At 42.3% G+C, this 17,771-nt stretch overlaps 1 protein-coding gene across 3 annotated transcripts in view; it reads right to left on the bottom strand.

Annotated features, from left to right (window-relative positions):
* Positions 1-17,771, bottom strand: part of PLCXD2 (phosphatidylinositol specific phospholipase C X domain containing 2) — a 51,178-nt gene that overhangs the window by 13,578 nt on the left and 19,829 nt on the right. For all 3 annotated transcript variants that reach the window (XR_004624657.1, XR_004624656.1, XM_002917316.4), the window contains exons 2-3: positions 7,091-7,551; positions 1,687-1,928 (exon numbers count right to left, since the gene is read on the bottom strand). Coding sequence is in view for 1 of the 3 variants with exons in the window: in XM_002917316.4 (XP_002917362.1) it covers positions 1,687-1,928; positions 7,091-7,551 (703 nt within the window). In the remaining 2 variants the exon portion in view is untranslated. The remainder of the gene's footprint in view (positions 1-1,686; positions 1,929-7,090; positions 7,552-17,771) is intronic.

The raw sequence follows: 17,771 nt of genomic DNA, 5'->3' as shown, positions 1-17,771 counted from the left end.
GGTGAATGTGGAAAAGGGCAACAGCACAACAGAAGTCCAGAGTTACGGCATATTATTGACTCTTACCAGCTATGTGGGTCGGGGTCACTTAGCCTTACTGAGTCCCATCTGAAATGGGGACAATAATGTGCTCTAGACCTGGAGGCTGGCTTAATTTAAGAATCAAATGAAATCCTCTGCAAGAGGGTAATTTATATTTTAAATACAGTATACAGATGTAACTTACCCTTATTTTAAAATACTTTCTCTCCCTTATTAGTACAACTCTCTGTACAGACTTTATGTTAATTTTCACATTGCTTTATAGAAATTTACATGTTTATTTTTCCTGATTGACTTAAGTTCCATGAGGACAGAGACTATATTATCTCCCTTGTATCTCTAGACGTAGCTCCTCCTAAGCACTCAATCTTTGTTGAGTGAATGAATGAATGAATGAATGAATATTAATCTACGAATTTACCAAATGCATGAGGAAAATGGTGTGTTACATGAACATATAAAACAAGAAAGTTTGTCATTCTGGATCTTTCAGAGATACAGCATTGGTTTATGACAATTCTCTTTTTTATGACAATTCTCTGGTTTATGACATTCTCTTTTCCAAGTTCAGCACAAGTAATTCAGTTAAAACTTAGCAGAGCCCCTCAGTAACCATTTCTGGTTTTGTTTACGGCCAACATAAGCAGTTCGCACCAGGAAACAAAAGTTCAGGTGCTTTTTGCTATCTGAACTCTTGCCAGATGAACTTCTGTTATCTGGAGTGATGCCATCCAAACTCAGAGCCACATAGGCAGAGACACATTTTTGGAAGACTCTTTCACTACCTAAACGCTAGTGCTTACCACCTGGGACTCAGGAACAGAAGAGAGTCCCGTAAATAGGCCTTGTTCCCCAAACATATTCTCTTCCTCAGCCTGGATTGGAAGGATGTCCTATTATCCAGATGTATTTATAACATTCCCTTTATCCAAATCCATAGGCACACGCACGTATAGGTGACACCTATCATTTGTGTTGTCCGGGATATAGAACATCATCTAACACAAAATATCTGGAGCTTCTGACTAAAGGTGTAGTCGGAATCCATTCTGCTCTGAGGAAGGATGTGAAACGATGGCCGCTGCAGGTCCCATCAGGAGCTGCTTCTCAGGATTCACTGTCACCACGGAAGGGACAAACCTTTGCAGGCCACCTCTGAATCCTTAGCACCTAGCACAGCCTCGTTCTCATTTAATGCTTTTTAAATGAGTACTTGGGCCAGCTGCAAAGGCGGGGCAAGGATGTGATGTGATCCAAATAAAGTACTTTGCCTCAGCATCAACATTACAGAGTATTTGTGGTCTACTAGATAGTTTAACAAAGTACTTAGAGGCCCTTTGGCCACATTTAATGCAAACCCCCTCAAATGCACAGCTTTTTCAAATCTAAGGTTTTTTGTTTTTTGTTTTGTTGTTATCCTAAAATCTTCAAACTATATGATTTTACTGCTATTTATTCAGAATCAAGATAAGTTTTCTTAAAAAAAAAACCCCAAAACACTTTACATGGGAATCCGGGGATGTACTGTATGGTGACTAACATAATATAATAAAAAAATCATTAAAAAAAACCCAAAAACCCCCCCCCAAAACCAAAAAACCCAACCCAACAAACCTTACTTGTAGAGTAGAAGCCAATTCTTACCTATGAACCAGAGTGTTCTTGAGGCCACCAACCAGGCCTCGGGCGATGGTCTTCACTCTGGGGGTGAGAATCGCTTGTGATACGTGGAAGGAGCCGCGCGGGGCCCGCTCACTCAGCGTGGTCTCCAAGAAGAGGATTAGTTTGCGCACACTTGTGGTGTTCGCCCAGGGCGCTGGGATCTTCTTTCCGGGCCACAGGAAGGGGTATTGCTTGTAGAAGGGACAGTGATAGAAAATAAGAACCTGAAATATTCAAAACAGAGAACAATTCATGAATAAGCTGAATGTTAATTCCTTGGCTTTGCCCTGATTGCTAGGAATAAAGGCAAACAAATATGAGCATGTAGGAATTCGAGAATTTTATGTGTATGTATTTAGAGAAATCAACAAGCAAAGATTTAAGCACTTGTGTATGTCTGAAGTTGAGGATTATTTTATTTTTTCACGAACACCTCTGGAAGTATGGTAAAATCCTGAACCTCTTCTCAGATTGCACTTTAAATGAATGTATAAAATAATGGGGCGCCTGGGTGGCTCAGTCATTAAGCATCTGCCTTCGGCTCAGGGCGTGATCCCGGTGTTATGGGATCGAGCCCCACATCAGGCTCTTCCGCTGGAAGCCTGCTTCCTCCTCTCCCACTCCCCCTGTGTTCTCTCTCTCGCTGGCTGTCTCTCTCTCTGTCAAATAAATAAATAAAATCTTTAAAATAAATAAATAAATGTATAAAATAAAATAGGATTACAAAGGAAATCAATGAGACCAGAATACAGCTATCAATATATTATTAAATTTCTAACAAATTAGTGTACATGCTTCATAATAGATTAAATAAAAGTATTTTGTTGTAAGTCTAATAAGTTTATCATTTTGAGTTAACGATGAGTATAAATGATATTTCAAATAACTGAAATGTGATATGGAAATACCTGTGATTTCTATGGGGACAAGTTACAGGTAGGGCCGATACTGCTGCGGCTGAGTGTCTGCACTCATAATCAGTGGGTATATGAATTTTCAGTTCAAGGTGAGAGGTAATAAATATGTAGATTTTTCCCCTCCAAATTAAATCCTACCCATGCCCCTCCCGTTGAGGCTCTGAGACCCGGATGGAGAGCCCCGTGGCTAGCGCGGTCTACCAAGTAGGACTTCTGTGCTCTGTGCTCATGAAACAGACGCTCCCGGGCTTGAGACCAACACACTGCACTAATCTGGGAGTACCCTGAGTTTCAATCATGCGAGCCGACTGAAGGAAATAACCCTTCCCAGGAGGGGTAGGGAGGGCACTCCTCCAGGCAGCGCAGACTTCCAGGAGGCGATGGGTCTCCAGTGGGACCTCTGGGGCTGGTGGTGATTTTGAAAATAATTAGCAAGCCATACCCACAGCATTAATTAGCTTCTGAGAGGCAGCCGAGGGACAGGGAGTTGCTATTTTGATTGTCCCAATTCAGAGCTCTGCTGCTTAGGTTTCTGGAAGTAGCATATTTTCCGGGCTCCCAAGCACCAGTAATCTCTTTCTGGAGGAATGTCCAGCGTGTTCACACCCCCTGGACTGCAATCCCCAGACAGCTAGCCCAAGAGCATAATCCCCCCGGCACCCAAGAAGCCAGGCTCTGAAGGTGTGTCTGGCTTCCGGTGTGTTTCGCTCTAAGGTGCAGGCCCAGAGCTAGGGTGCGTCAGGCTGCACACACCCACCAGCCTAATAGTCGTTCGTGTTGTTTTTAATGGTGTTGAGAAATGTCTGACTGACTGCTAATGAGGCCTGTGGTAAACACGTGTGTTAATGAGGTTAATCACTGGCTCATAGTAAGCAGATTGCCGGGGAGATGGGGAGGATTCCCTGCTGGCGGTGTAATCGGCTAGCTGGAAGGCTGGGGTCTCCTGCCTCGAAAAGGGAGGCCGGCTGTCCTGTGCAGCGGATGGTGGGAGAGGAGGGAGGCCGTGCGATGCTTCCCTGGCCAGGCTGGCTTTCCGAGCTGCCTCAGGAAAGGTGCAAATGGGACAAATCATATAAAAGGGGCTTTATGCGTTTCTGCAAGCGCCTGAGCCATCTGATCGTGAGGGTTAGAGGGAGAATTTCTGTCTCCACAAGGAGGCTGGTCCAGCAAACCACTGTTATTCTGTGGAATTCTAGGGGCAATAATTCTTGCCCTAGGGCCTGTGTTTTGCATTTGCTTCCCTACCTTGCTCTGCCATATTTTTCTCTGAAATACTCTCCCCTCCAGCTCAGCAATTTATGTTCAGTTTTTCTCTGGAGACTTGGATTTGAAATCTAGTTTCTTTTGAAAATTATTCCTTGACTGACCTCCTCTTATTCTGATAGGCCTTTTCCTGGAGGCTTCTGGACTACAGATTTATGCTATGTACTATCTTTCAGTTGACTGCTTACAAACCCCTTTCTTCATACAGTACATCTGAGGCAGTTGTATCTTGCAATTGTGTATCGGTTGTTTTGTATTTTATAAGTGTTAGGTACTCCTACCTTCTCATTAAGATTCTAAATACTGCTAAACCATAGATTAAATCTTCTAATTCACTGTACCCCACGATGTACACCTATCAGTGAGTTGTGATGTAATTGTTATGTTGAGTAAATGAAATTTGAATGGTCGTCCACTTCTTTCTATGAAATTGTAGTGATCAAATACTCAGGGGTTCCATGCAAGGCGGCTCATTACACAATGAATATTTAAAGTTTAACCACAGTAGGGCCCTCCCCCAACAGGGGTAGATCACTGATGCCTGTGAGGTCTCTGTTTTGCTTTTAAGAAGAGACATGGCAGGGAAAACTTCAGGAAAGCAAGAAGAGCAGGAAGATCCTAGAATTCAAATGGATGACACTCTCCCTTTTTATGACATGTCATCACAGTGTCTTTCCTTCGTAATTTTCGGAGTAGTTGTAGTTGAAAGACACAGATCAGCCCTTACTTAAAAACAAGAATAGCTTATCACTCTGCTACTAGAAATTCACTGCCCCCCCCCCCCTCATTATTCCTGACGATACCTGTTACTCCTGTAGACTTCCAAACAATTCGGTATGCAATACGGCAGTCCATCCAGGACACAATCTGAGCGCAAAATTATAAACCTATATTTATAACAGATATCTGATTGTCAAACTCAGCTGTACTGAGATCTTACCTGACCTGAATCCCAAATTCAAAAGCCTTCTTACAGATCTCCAGCCCTTTATTCCATTCTGTGAAACCTCTGAGACCCTCTGATAATAGGGACTCATGAATAAGGAGAAAGTGGTTTTATTAGCATAAACTATAATCCTAGTTGTGAAAACCACCAAGATGAGGGGACGGCCCTGGGATAGCATCAGAAGCTGTGGGAGCTCTGGGGAGCCAAACAGCCGATGGCTCAATCTTGGCTTTTGCCAATGACTAGGAATGTTCTCTCAGGCAAGTTGCTTAGTCTCTCCATGCCTCAGTTTACTCATTGGTAGAATGAGCATAATGACAAAACACCTGCCTCATAGCGTTGTGGAGAGGATTAAATGTGCTAATCTATGTACCTAACACAGTGTAAAGGCTCAATAAAGGTTAGCTGTTAAGGTGACCTTGTTATTAATATTATCTCATATTGTAAGAGACTTCACTGAGAAAAAATAAAATCCCTCCAAATTAGACCTGTGAGCCTGAAAAGATATCAGCCCAGGTTTAGGGGCAGAGGTGTGATAAACATTTGGCAAAACATCACGTACAAAGTTTTAGTGGGGAAAAGTGGCTCAGATAAATTTTAACAGATACTGACAGCTAACTCATTAGTCTCTGTGGCGTCAAAGGCATCAAGCCCTTTTAGAAGTGTGCAAACCCACCTTGGGTTTCCAGTTACTCAGGCCAAACCTGGGAGTCATCCCTGAAGGCTGTTTCTTTTGTGCCCACAATCCCCATCCGTTGGAAAACCCCGTTGGCTCTACATCCCCATGGATTCCAAATCTGACCATTTCCCACTAGTGCTCCTCACTGGTTCCCCTCCTTTCTTGGCCCTCCTACCCCTGCTTTCTTCCTAGCAGCCACAGAGATCCCAGTGTAATTCAGGACACAGCACCCTGTACTCAGAACCCTTCTAGAACCTTCCTCCCTCAGAGTGAAAGCCTGAGTGCCCACCCCATCACCCACGATCTCTGACCTCCTCCTGCGGCTCTGCTCTCCAGCCCCGTGGTCCAGCTTCTCCTCAAGGAGAATCAGGCTCTGGCAGGTTCCTCTGCTGGGAAAGCTCTTCCCGAAACAGCCACGTGATTAACTCCCTCGAATATCTACCTGATCATCCTATTTAAAATTGAGATCAACCCTCCAACCCACAGAAACGCTGGTTCCTCCTAACCACGCTTGCCTCTGTTTTCATCGTTCATATCACTTTCTAGCATTTTATGTAATGTATTTATTATGGCAATTATCTATGATCTATTTCCTTACACCCAAATGAAAGCTCCATGAAGGCAAGGATCTTTATTTACTAATTTATCCCAAGTGCTTGGACTGGTGCTTGGCACATACTTGATGTTCAATGAATATCTGCAAGTAAATCATCTTTAATTGATTTTTAATTAAAAGCTCTTCCCCAAGTTCAAAAATAGCTGCCTCTTTAAGATGCTTTGGTTACTGTACCTATGAGTAAGGGAGCAACATGAATGAAAGGGACTTGGCTTTCTTTCTTAAAAAGAGAGTCTAAATTGGAGGCTGACCTTTCCTGAAGCTCTCCTCTCCCACAGTCTATCATCCCGTGGGATCAGAGCAGAGTATATCTGAGGCCCATATTCCTTTGCTTGAGTATGTCCCTCAAGGCCTAAGTTTGGAGGCTCTTCTAAGCTTAAGGGACCTGGGAATGCTCTCCAGCCTGGATCCCTTTGCTCAGTTCTTCCTTCAATCTCTAGGCCAGGCCCCCAAATCTGTTAAAATAGCCTTTTAAAATGTTAACATCTCTGAGATGAATCGCTTACATGCTTTTGTCAGCTAATGCAGGGATTATCTGACATTGAGTTAAAGGCAGGATGGACTCTCCTATCCCTAACGGGAACTAGGAGCCTGAAAAAGGATTCTATGGGAGGTAAGAAAGGAAGTGGTAATCACCAACTGGTCCAATTTCCTGAAGTTGCCTTGGGCTGGTTCTGGCCAGGCCACCCAAAGTCAATTTAGACGCTTCCAACAGGCTGCCCAACAAGCTAACTATTTGGCAGCTGTTAATCCCAGTTCACCAGTGCCCAGGAACTGGTGGGCAGATCCTAGAGTCATTGAATCTATCCGAGAGCCCAGGACCCAGGGTGTGTCTGTTTAATACTCCAAATAAACTTTGCCTTCTAGCCTAAGGGCCCTGCGGTGAGCTGCCTTCCAGTCTGTGAGACAGAAAAGGCAGAAGGAGTTACACTGTTGCCCTTGCAAGCTGGTCTGTTTCCTCTCACCTGGCACTTCTTCTCCCACAGGGCCCGCAGGGTCATGCTGTCCACACTGCAGGCCGAGCACAGCTTGTTTCCGAAGGCCTCCTGGATCCGGAGAACCAGGCGTTTGTGGTGGGCCTCATCCATGGCGTAGAAGTGGTTGAAATCCAGGAAGACGATCTCTTGGGGGTGTTGGGTAAGAAATGAGTCAATCTCCATCAGCCCGTCCCAGACCTTGATGCCAAAAAGTCCGTGAATGAAGTAGATCTCCTGGTCGGCATCCCCGGGTTTGGAAGACACACGCAGGTCGAAGTAGCGGATCCCGGCTTCCAGCTGCTCTCGGAACGTCAGGTTCTGCGTCACAGACCACTTCTTCATGAGCTTCTTCACCAAGGAGATCCTGGCCAGGCGTTTGATGGCGGCGGTTTGGTCGGGCCCCACTGGGGACTTCTCATCTACCCAGTAGCTGAACGAATCGTGGGAGCCTGTGCGGAGAAACAAAGGTGGGGAAAGCAGGTGAGATCGGCGCTGGGAAAAAGAACCCCACCCATTAGGAAGCAGCAAAAATCAGCAAATAACACACACAAAATGTCAGCGAATCCTTGCAAAAATTTTCAAGCTTGCTAGACTAGAAATAAGCACAAATAAAAGTAATGTAGTCTTATCAGCAGCTTGGTAAGCCTGGAATAGCAGCTCTAATTCTCACATATGACTAGCGTAAGGTGAATTAATCAACGCCCTTTTGGAAAGCCCCTTTTGAAACGGGCTTGGAAAGAGGAGCTTAAAATATTCATACCACTTGATCTAGTGATTTCATTTCAGGAAAGCTCTTGTGAGGAAATAAATTAATGGTGGGACAACAAAGACGTCTGCTAAAGAATACTCATAATAAGACAAACTTGACGTTGCCCGAGTGTCTCTTGCGGAAGAACACATGATAGTGGCATCTCCGCCTCATTCGTGCAGTTGGTGAAACAAAGAGGGGAACCCTGAATCTAGCTCAGTAATTCCGGGACAGGTGTTTACTTTCTAGGAAAGGCAGATTTTTTAAAAAAAACTGCTATCATGTATACTATTTTTTATGCTATTGTACATACACTATTTTACTATTGTGAAAACCTGAGTCCGTAGGAACGACTTCGTGACAAATCAGGTCATCATTTTTAAGAGCTCAGCACAGCTTACTCAGATGGCCTTCTTTTTGGACACATATCTTAATAAGCCAAATCTGCCCTTAAATGGTCAAATGTACATTCCTTTCCTCTGCCTGAAAGAAAAGAGGGTATTTAATCTCCCAGATACTGAGATGATCTTATTGTTAGAAAGTCTAAGAGACCATGAGAAAGACGGTTTTAACTGCGGTGAGAAAATACTTCAGTAGTAACTCAAGGTGAAAATGATCTTTAGAAAATATCTTTCATTGATCATTGGTCATTGTGGCGGCAGCCATTATTACATGCCTAGCTCTGTGACTGGCTCTGACATGGGATTCCACATAAATCCAGGAGGAAACCACCCTTCTTCTGACCCTACCAGCTATGTTCTTTACCACTCCTGCCCATTTTAGAATCAAAATTTTTAATTCATACTAGCTGGTGGTTATCAGTTATTCTTTTGACTACATTTTAAATACATATTATTTCCATGTTCTTTAAAATATATCAACCTGGGATGGATTTATTCTTTTATCTTCTCAGAAATAAAGCAAAAGAAGAAAAAAAGAAGGCAACCAGCAATGTTTTATTAGTATGTAGTTTCTAGAACATGCAGGCTATTCAGTAACTATTAAGAAAATTATATTTATTAATCCTTAGGCAAAGTCAGTTTTGCAAGCAAGAAAATTACTAGCATATTTCAGGTAAAAAAAAAAAATGCCATTACTAATAGAAATGTGGAGCAAATCCCCCTGGACTTTCCGTATTGGTTGTCGCTGTTAATGAGACTCACAGGATACTTGCCTAATGCTCTGCTTCCTTTGGCTTGTACCTAAATCTTTTTACCTCCTCATTGAGAGATTTATTATGAATAATTATACATTGATGGTGAACAGCCAGTTCTCTCTTCTTTTTAAATTATACTAGCAGCCCAGCTGTTCAGGATGGCGTATGTGATACAGTGTGAGGCTCACGCTGAACTTAGTTCTTCCCCGGGTCTCAGGGAAGAGCCATTATCCAGGCATGGAGAAGAGACAAATACCCTCTGGGATTTTCTTATTGGTGCTGAGCCCAGTCTCATCTCCAGAGGGAGATGCGCTAACAACCTCCAGTGCTCTTCTCTGTGCCCGAGGGTTGTGCAGCAATGTGACAGCGATGGGGCCCCAGGGACATTTCTGGATACACGGGGATACACGTGGTGCCCAGCCATCCCCCAGAAGAGGGAGGGTGTGTCCATTCCCTAGGAATACTCAGTCTCTGTCTCTTTGTTCCCTTCTCCGTTTCCTCTTTTCCTTTCTGACGTCCTATGTCCAGTGCCACCCCCTTCTGTCCCCTTGACAGGAAAGGACAGAACAATGGAGCAGATCGTTTGCAGAATGTTTTACAGCATTTTCCTACCCAGGCCTACCTACAGCAGTCAATGCCAGCCGTCACTCATTAACCACTATCAATATTTTTGCACTTCTACTTTTTTTTTTCCTGGGAAGCTTTTGCCTCATATGGAGTGAGCGAAGTAACATTTAGGCCTGAGTGCATTTAACTATTTCTTTTTCAAAACATGGGATAAAAAATGCCCTCCTGTCTCCTGCACATAGAATAATTACAAATTTTGCAATCCGCTAATAGTACTTATAAAAAAAATCCCAATATTTTATAGCCCAAAGTCATTAGCAAAATTTCTTCTTCTCCCTAGAGTCAATGGAAGTTACTTTTTAAGACTGTCCACAGCGAGAGCTACTTCTCCTCCTCGGGGCCCTGGGATGCATGCATTAAATTCACGCATTCCACCAGAAGAGGAGGAAAAGCCTCTGTTAATTGTCACACGTGGGAGTTAGGGAGGGCAGCTCCCACCGGTGAGTTTCATGATAAGGTTCGAAGCAATTTAGGACCTCATCCTGCTGTGATGTCCGCCACGAAAGTATTTTTGCTGCTTACTTATTTTTGCTTTACCACCTGGCAGTAGTACCTGTCTTCACTCATCCCTCTCTGTGGCTCCTTTATCTCTATAATAGATTTAACTGGTGCCCTTAAACTTAAGAACCAAACGAAGCACTTTCCCTTACATATCTTACCCCTTCTGGCCATTGTGTCTTCCCTTTCCTCCTCACCCTCAAACTCTTCAAAGGTGCGCAGCCCTGCTTTTTCTCTTATGCTCTATCCCCTCCTGCCCCCCCCCCCAAGCTGCCTCCTATCCTATGGCTACTCTAGATCCTTATAACCTTTCACCTGACAACTCCAAATGGCTTAATTTTTCTTAGTTTCTCTGAGGGTTTGCTAAGTCAGCTTTTTTCTGGAAGTTTCCATGCCCTTGTGTTCTGTGATGCATACTTCTAGACATTCCTGTCCTTCTGTTAACCACTCTCCTTCTGTCTCCTCTTTCTCCTTGCCCCCAAATCTAAATATTTCCCAAGGATCTGTTCTCTATTTGCTTCCTTTTCCCCCTCCAGAGATTTCATCCGCTCCCCAGGTTTACCATAGCACCTTTGTGCAGATGACACCAAAAGCTTCACTTCAAGCTCAGATTCTTCTAAGTTTCAGATTTGTTCCCAATTTCCTGCTTGATGACCTGCTCACACAACAAATCACAGATTTTCACAGCCCACCTACTCATGCTGTCCCTCTCACCCCACAAAGTAACTCTTCTGAATTTCTGCCGATAGTTCAGTGAATTGAACTTGAAACCTTGGATTCTATTTAAATTCTGCCCCCAGCACCCATACTCTTCATCCACCCAGTTACCAAAACTTTGCATTTGACTTTTGCAACATATATCAAACCCTTCTCTTCCTCTAACCTTCAACTGACACTCCCCTTGTTCATTTGCTCATTATCTGTCATATAATCAGGACTAAAAGGACCCTAACATAATCCCTTTCATTCCAGCCTCTCTCCCATTTGTTCATATTTGAAAGTTAATCATCTTAACATATACTGCTAATTATGTCATTTTCTTCATCCTTCCTCCCTCTCAAGTCAGCTCCAACTCTGAGCACTGGTGTTCAGGACTCTTCAATATGGCCCCAGAGCGTTATTTTTTTTTTTTAAAGATTTTATTTATTTATTTGACAGAGATAGAGACAGCCAGCGAGAGAGGGAACACAAGCAGGGGGAGTGGGAGAAGAAGAAGCAGGCTCATAGCGGAGGAGCCTGACGTGGGGCTCGATCCCATAACGCCGGGATCACGCCCTGAGCCGAAGGCAGACGCTTAACCGCTGTGCCACCCAGGCGCCCCCAGAGCGTTATTTTAGACTCATCTCTCACCAGCTCTCTTCACAAAGCCCACCATCTGCTGGTGTGCAGCATACAGATAGGCAGGCCTCCTCCTGGACTGAACTTTCCATAGAATATTCTCTCACCCTAACCCTGTCTATAACTTCCCCCCAGCATTTATAACCCGTATTGGGCAAGGTGCTTACCGTAGTCTGTTTCCTCATCTGTGAAATGGGCCTAACCGTGCCTCTTGTCACAAAAATTGTGTGCAAGGTGCTCAGAACAATGCTGACATGTAGGAAGTGCTGAACTATTGTTATTGTTATTATTAGCCATTCTCTGAGTCAGAAACTAGAGAGGAGGGGTCATTAATTGGAACTCCTGATCTGAAATATTTTGGGTCTGCAAGATTTTCTTTCCTGCACCTCAAGTACTGTCCCTCTTCATCTATGGTTGACAGGGAGATGGGAGCTTAGCCTTTACTTTGTTGACAGTAGCTGCCACTCACTCTCTTGGTCACAACCTGAGCTTTGTCATTACCCATCATATCCTACTTTCTGATCGCAACTTACTTTTCTTCTGCCTCATTGTGACTTGACTTCTGTTTCCTCCCAACCTGAGAGCCAGGGTTGACCTTACTTCTCCTTCAGCTATAGCCAAGGTTGTTAATGGCCACTTTCATCTGGGGAATTACTAATTATAACTATTTGAAAGCAGTTAGGATCACGGTGGAGGCACATTTTCTGTCTATATACACAGATCATGGGCACAGCCCGAAATGGATATGGAAATATTAACATGATATTTTCTAACATACTTTTTTTACTATCAACAAATGTTTTTCTTCTTTTCTCCAAAATTTCTCATTTATAGAATGGACTCAATAAGGTTTTAGGAACTAATAGACATCAAGTATTAGATGACTGTTTTCAGACTCTAGGTAGGGAATTTTGTTGTCATCTCAAGAATAGTCCATACAGAGCAGGAAGTATGGCCACATAAGCTCCTCTTTCATGTTCTACACTCAATGGATTGCTAGCATCCCTAATTTTAGCCCTACAGAGGTGAGGGCTCTTCTTCCAATTTTTGGTAACTTATTTTTCTGCAATCCTTTCATTCTCACAATTACTACTCTTTCTCTTCCTCTTCCTTAGACAGTTAACAGGCATTGCAAATGTTTCCCTTTCCTCTTTTTAGGTGTACAAACCCCTGGGAAATATATGAGAAGGCACTTTGTAATCTGAAGTAGTAATTCTTGACCTTGAGTGCACATCAGAATCGTCTCGGGGAGCTTTTAGAAACACCACTGTCCAAGACCCCACCCAGACCCAGAGAGTCAGAATCTCTCTAGGGTGGGAGTAGAGACCGGAAGACTTGAAAAGCTCCCAGGTGATTCTATTGGGCACCCAGACTTGACACCTGCTGCCATAAATAGAAGATCATCCTTTGCCAACAAACTCTCTGACGGGTCTTCTAGTACTTTCAAATCTTCAAATAATAATCTGGTGGACTGCCTTTCCCATAGCTTGGTAGAAGCTTGCTTCACCATTCCTTTCCTTCCAGGGATTCATGCTTCCTGCCTTTTGACCAGTTGAATAACCACTGCTTGTTTATGAAGAAGAAAAATATTGGGAGAACTTACTTTCTTTATCATGCTTTCTAGTAAGTGATTCAATGAGGTTATTTAAGGTTAATAAGGGCCCTTGAGATGGGCTGGGTTACAGAGTTCAGAATAAAGTCATTGTGGCAGCAAAATCATGAGGAAAGAGATTTGAATGGGAAGAGGTCAACAAGATGTTTGCCCAATATTTTTTCTCTTACATAGCATTAGGTTACAAGATTATGGAAGAGACCAGGTACAAGAAAATGGGCTGGCCTTCTGAGGACCAGGGATAACCGGTTTCCTCTTTATCTGGAACACCAGTTGCTACTTGAGTCTTTCTGAGGTTTGTTATTTGGGAACTAGGAGATCTCGAGTGAACACACAGCAGTTTTTAGTTACAACATTTCATTACCCATTTCTTGCAATTTGGAGTAGCAGCCATTTTTTTCTGAACTCAATTAAAAAGAATTTAAAGCAAGCTTCTTGGGAACACAGTCTCTAAATAAAACAGGAAATTCACACCTCACACCCTGAAACGAACGTTTCATTAAAACACAGTGGCATTTCAGATTACATGGTGACACACTTACAGCCACGGAGGGAAGACGGAGATAAGAGTTAAGTGAATAATAGGAGAAAGAGAAACTCCATATCACATCTCTGGGTGGCACTGGGGAAGTGGGGATGGTGACCCCATGTCAAAGAACTTCTGACCTCACATATTTAAGAAAATCCCTTTTCTCCACCGCTACCCCCTCCTTAGACACTACTCTGCCTTTGGTGAGCCCTTCTAACTTTGAAGCCCATTAGGCCCCCCCCAAGCTGGTTCACTGAACCCCACCCCATGTTCACTCACACACCATTCAATGTTTCCTGTGCCCTAAGGCTGTGCATTCTCAGTGCCCCCAGGGGGACAGAAATCCCTTCTTGGGGGATGAAAAAAATCCTGCTCTTTTTATGTATAAAGCACAGATACACATACACAGTACTTAAGCAGATATATGGTATATCTGTGGTATTAAAATATCGTTGTGTGTGGAGGGAGGGAAAGTGGTGAATAGGATAGAAATGGCTAAAAAGACTCCTTCGTGATAAAAAACAAAATGCTGAGAAATATCACTTTAGACTGAACTCCCCAATAGCCAAATGGACATCTGACTTGTCTGGGCTGGACCTCTGGCCGTGTGCCTCTTTTTTGTTTGTTTGTTTCAAGTTTTTATTTAAATTTTAGTTAACATATAGTGTAATATTAATTTCAAGTGTACAATATAGTGATTCAGCGCTTACATATAACACCCAGCGCTCATCGCAAGGCCCTCAATCTCCATCACCCATTTAACCCATCCCTCCACCTACCTGCACCTCTTTCTATCCTTAATCAGCATGTCTCCCCATGCCTCCAGCAACTGCTTCTTACTGGGCACCCATCCATAAGTTGCCCCAGTACCAGAAGGTTCTCTTCCTTGCTGCCAGAACACCAATGAGCTGGGAACCAACTAAATTCCCTCTTTTCCAGTTATCTTTTAAGGACTTTATTTATTTATTTATTTATTTATTTATTTATTTATTTATTTATCTATTTATTTATTTTAGGGGGTGGAGAGAGAGAGAAAGTGAGCACAAGAGTGTAAGAGCAGGCAGAGGGAGAAGCAGACTCCCCACTGAGCAGGGAGCCTGAGAGGAGTCTCTATCCCAGGACTACAGGACCATGACCTGGGCTGAAGGCAGACGCTTAACCGACTGAGCCACCCAGGTGACCCTCCAGTTATCTTTTAAATATTCCCACTAGGCATCTCCAGGCCCAACAAGTCATTTCTCTGCCACCTTAGCTGCAAAGGACCTAGACGTGATGTTTATAAAATGCCAATTTGGCAAGAAGACTATTGAGTCCTGAGACCTAACTAAATGAATTACCATAGCGCTGAATGAGCTAAAAGGAGAATTCCAGTTCCCACAGTGGGTAAGAGCACAGGCTCTGGTGCCAGGCTGTTTAAGTTCATAATCCTGGCTCTACTGCTTACTAGCGTGACTGAAATGCCGTGCCTCAGTTTCGTCATTTGTAAAATGGGGATAACAACCATACCAACATCAGTTGTTTGTGGTTAAGGTGAAATGATTAATCAGGTAAGCACTTGGAAGAGTCCCTGGTCAACACAATGAGTTCAAACATATCGTCACTATTATTATTTCACTATTAAGGAATTTGTGTCACCTTCCATTTGGATGATATTATCTGGTTTTTAAACAATGTTGTGAAACCTCATTAAAGATTTATATTCAGCGATCTGCTATGGCAGTTGAATGGGAAAAATGAAATCAGCAGTTCAGCGGGTTTATTGTAGGTTCCATCCAGAAGCCAAAATCAAAGAGAGCAAGTTCAGATAACAGTATTTACAGTTTAAGTGTAAACTGACACTAAACATAAAATAATAAATTATCTCCAGTCAATAACTCAGGAATGTCAATAACTCAGGAATAAATAAATACACTGACTACACAATTTGAAAGCAGAAGAGAGAAAGTTCCAAGGATATTCTTGAACTTTCTGTTTTTAACATCATAGATTACACATCCTTAAGAGATTTCTATACAAAAACAGAGAAGAACACATCCAACCTCTTTCTAAAAACATGTTAGCACATTTTTGGAGAGCAAAAGCCTAGAATCCATTATTTGAAATGGAAAAAACAGCCAGGCTTTCCCAACCCATCAGTGTTCACAAAATCACTAAAACACTCAAACACCTATATAACCATCCAAGAAAAGAATCTTTCCATAATATGAGGTATTTTAAACACCAAATACCAGAATCAACAACACTTTCAGAAGTTTTTCTGCATTTTCTTACACATTTGAAAATATTGATGCATAGCTCCTAGGGACATGAGCATGGCCAAGTGGAAGTTAGTGCTCCTTTCTCAACACACTTCATCACCTCCTATTTTTCTTTGCATAGGTTTTTCAGGCCTCTTGGGTTCACCTATTTTATTCACAGGCCTTTCACTGTTTTAGAAGACACTTTCACTCACTCACATGGGAAGTTGAACACACTTATACATAACTCAAGCCTGCTGGGAGAGCCACTGAGCTATGGATACAAGATATTCTCCATCTTCTCACCTGGATGTACCTGCAACTTGAAGGTGTGTGCTAGCCCACGTGGCTGAATTCACTATGAGGAGATTTTGACTAGTGAATTTCAGGTAAAACAAATTTACAAGCTGTTACAGCAAGTGTTTAGATAGTGAGCCTTCGTAGTAGGGTTAATGTAGGGGTGTTTGGAACTAATGTTTCTCAGTCACCAAACCATTTTGTGCATGTTTGTGTGTGTATGTTGACACTAAAACTGGCCCATCTGAGATGAAATCCAGAGAAAATTCTTATTCAGGAGGGAAAAAACACCATGTTTCATTTACTTGGAAAAGCGTATTTAAAAGAATTTAAAAAAAGCCACCATTTCACAGAAGTATGTTTACTAATATCAACAGAGAGCTTCAAATAGATATAATAATTATTCTGCAAAATTTCTTTTAAAGACAATTATTATTTTGAGCTCATTTTGTAAGGAGCCATCTTAACTCCATGTAAACTCCAGATTTTTATCAGGACTTAACCATACTATTTCTATAAACACCACCTAAGACCGTCTGGTCCATTTCAAGCTTGCACTTAAAACGTGTACTGAATGTGTGTGCATTGGCTATCAGAACAGTGAGTGTTCAATTAGGGCTTGTCTATTTTATCTCAGTTTGAACTTTGGGTCACATGATTTGTAATTTACATATTCTTTCCCTGATTATTATTAGCCCATACTGTGTCACATGAGGCCAGATTATTCAGGCAGCTTGCAAGAAAGCAGATGCAGTCGTCTTGCCAGTTACCCACTGGAGCTGATGCTGCATAAAATGGCCTTGAATGTTAAATTTATTTTTCCAAATGAATGTAAAATACAGACACTAAAAAAATGTTCAGGGCAAGTTAAGAAGATTCGAGCTGTAATGAAGACTCTTCCCCATCTAAAAGCAACAAAAGGATATTAAAGGTACCCAAACACAAAAGACCACAACCTCGCTTACCTTCTATCTTAATAGAGCTAGGTCATGCATATGACCAGAAGGTTTCTGGGCAGGAATATAGGCTCGACTAGATCCAAAAACGGTCAATGCAAACAGCAGAAGAGAAACAATATCATACTTTATAAAGAGAAAAGGTGTTAAGTGTTTAAGCCAAAGAAAGAAACAAATTTTCTCGCATCTCCTGAGGAAGAAAAGAAGAGAGAACAGATCCCAGATGGAACTGGGTTCAGTAACTGGGATCAGAGGCCCAGCTGAACCGTAGCTCCTCCTGATTCTGTCCACCCATCTTTGAGTTTCAGAGATGACAGCCTGGTGACTTCTTAAAGGGTTGAATTTTTCTGAGAAAATAAGAGGATTTTATGCCTTGATTTACCTGGAGCCCAGATGACTGTCTTCATAGAACTTCTATTAAAAAAAATCTTCCAACAATATTTCTTAGAAAATGAGCTAAAAATGAGGCTTAGGCCCTCAAACACATTATCTCATTGAAAGTGTTTACGTTTTAGTGGACCTGTGATTTTTTTAAGAAATCCAAAAAATTTTCAAATGTACTAAATTGAAGATACTCAAAAGCATTCCCACTCAAAATCATTTGATAAAAGACTATGGGTATTTTTCTAAGGTTTGGGGAGATGACTGCTTAATTTTAGAAATGACTAAAA

The sequence above is a fragment of the Ailuropoda melanoleuca genome, chromosome 1 (assembly GCF_002007445.2).
Source record: "Ailuropoda melanoleuca isolate Jingjing chromosome 1, ASM200744v2, whole genome shotgun sequence".
Lineage (NCBI taxonomy): Eukaryota > Metazoa > Chordata > Mammalia > Carnivora > Ursidae > Ailuropoda > Ailuropoda melanoleuca.
This window is presented reverse-complemented; position numbering and strand designations above follow the sequence as displayed.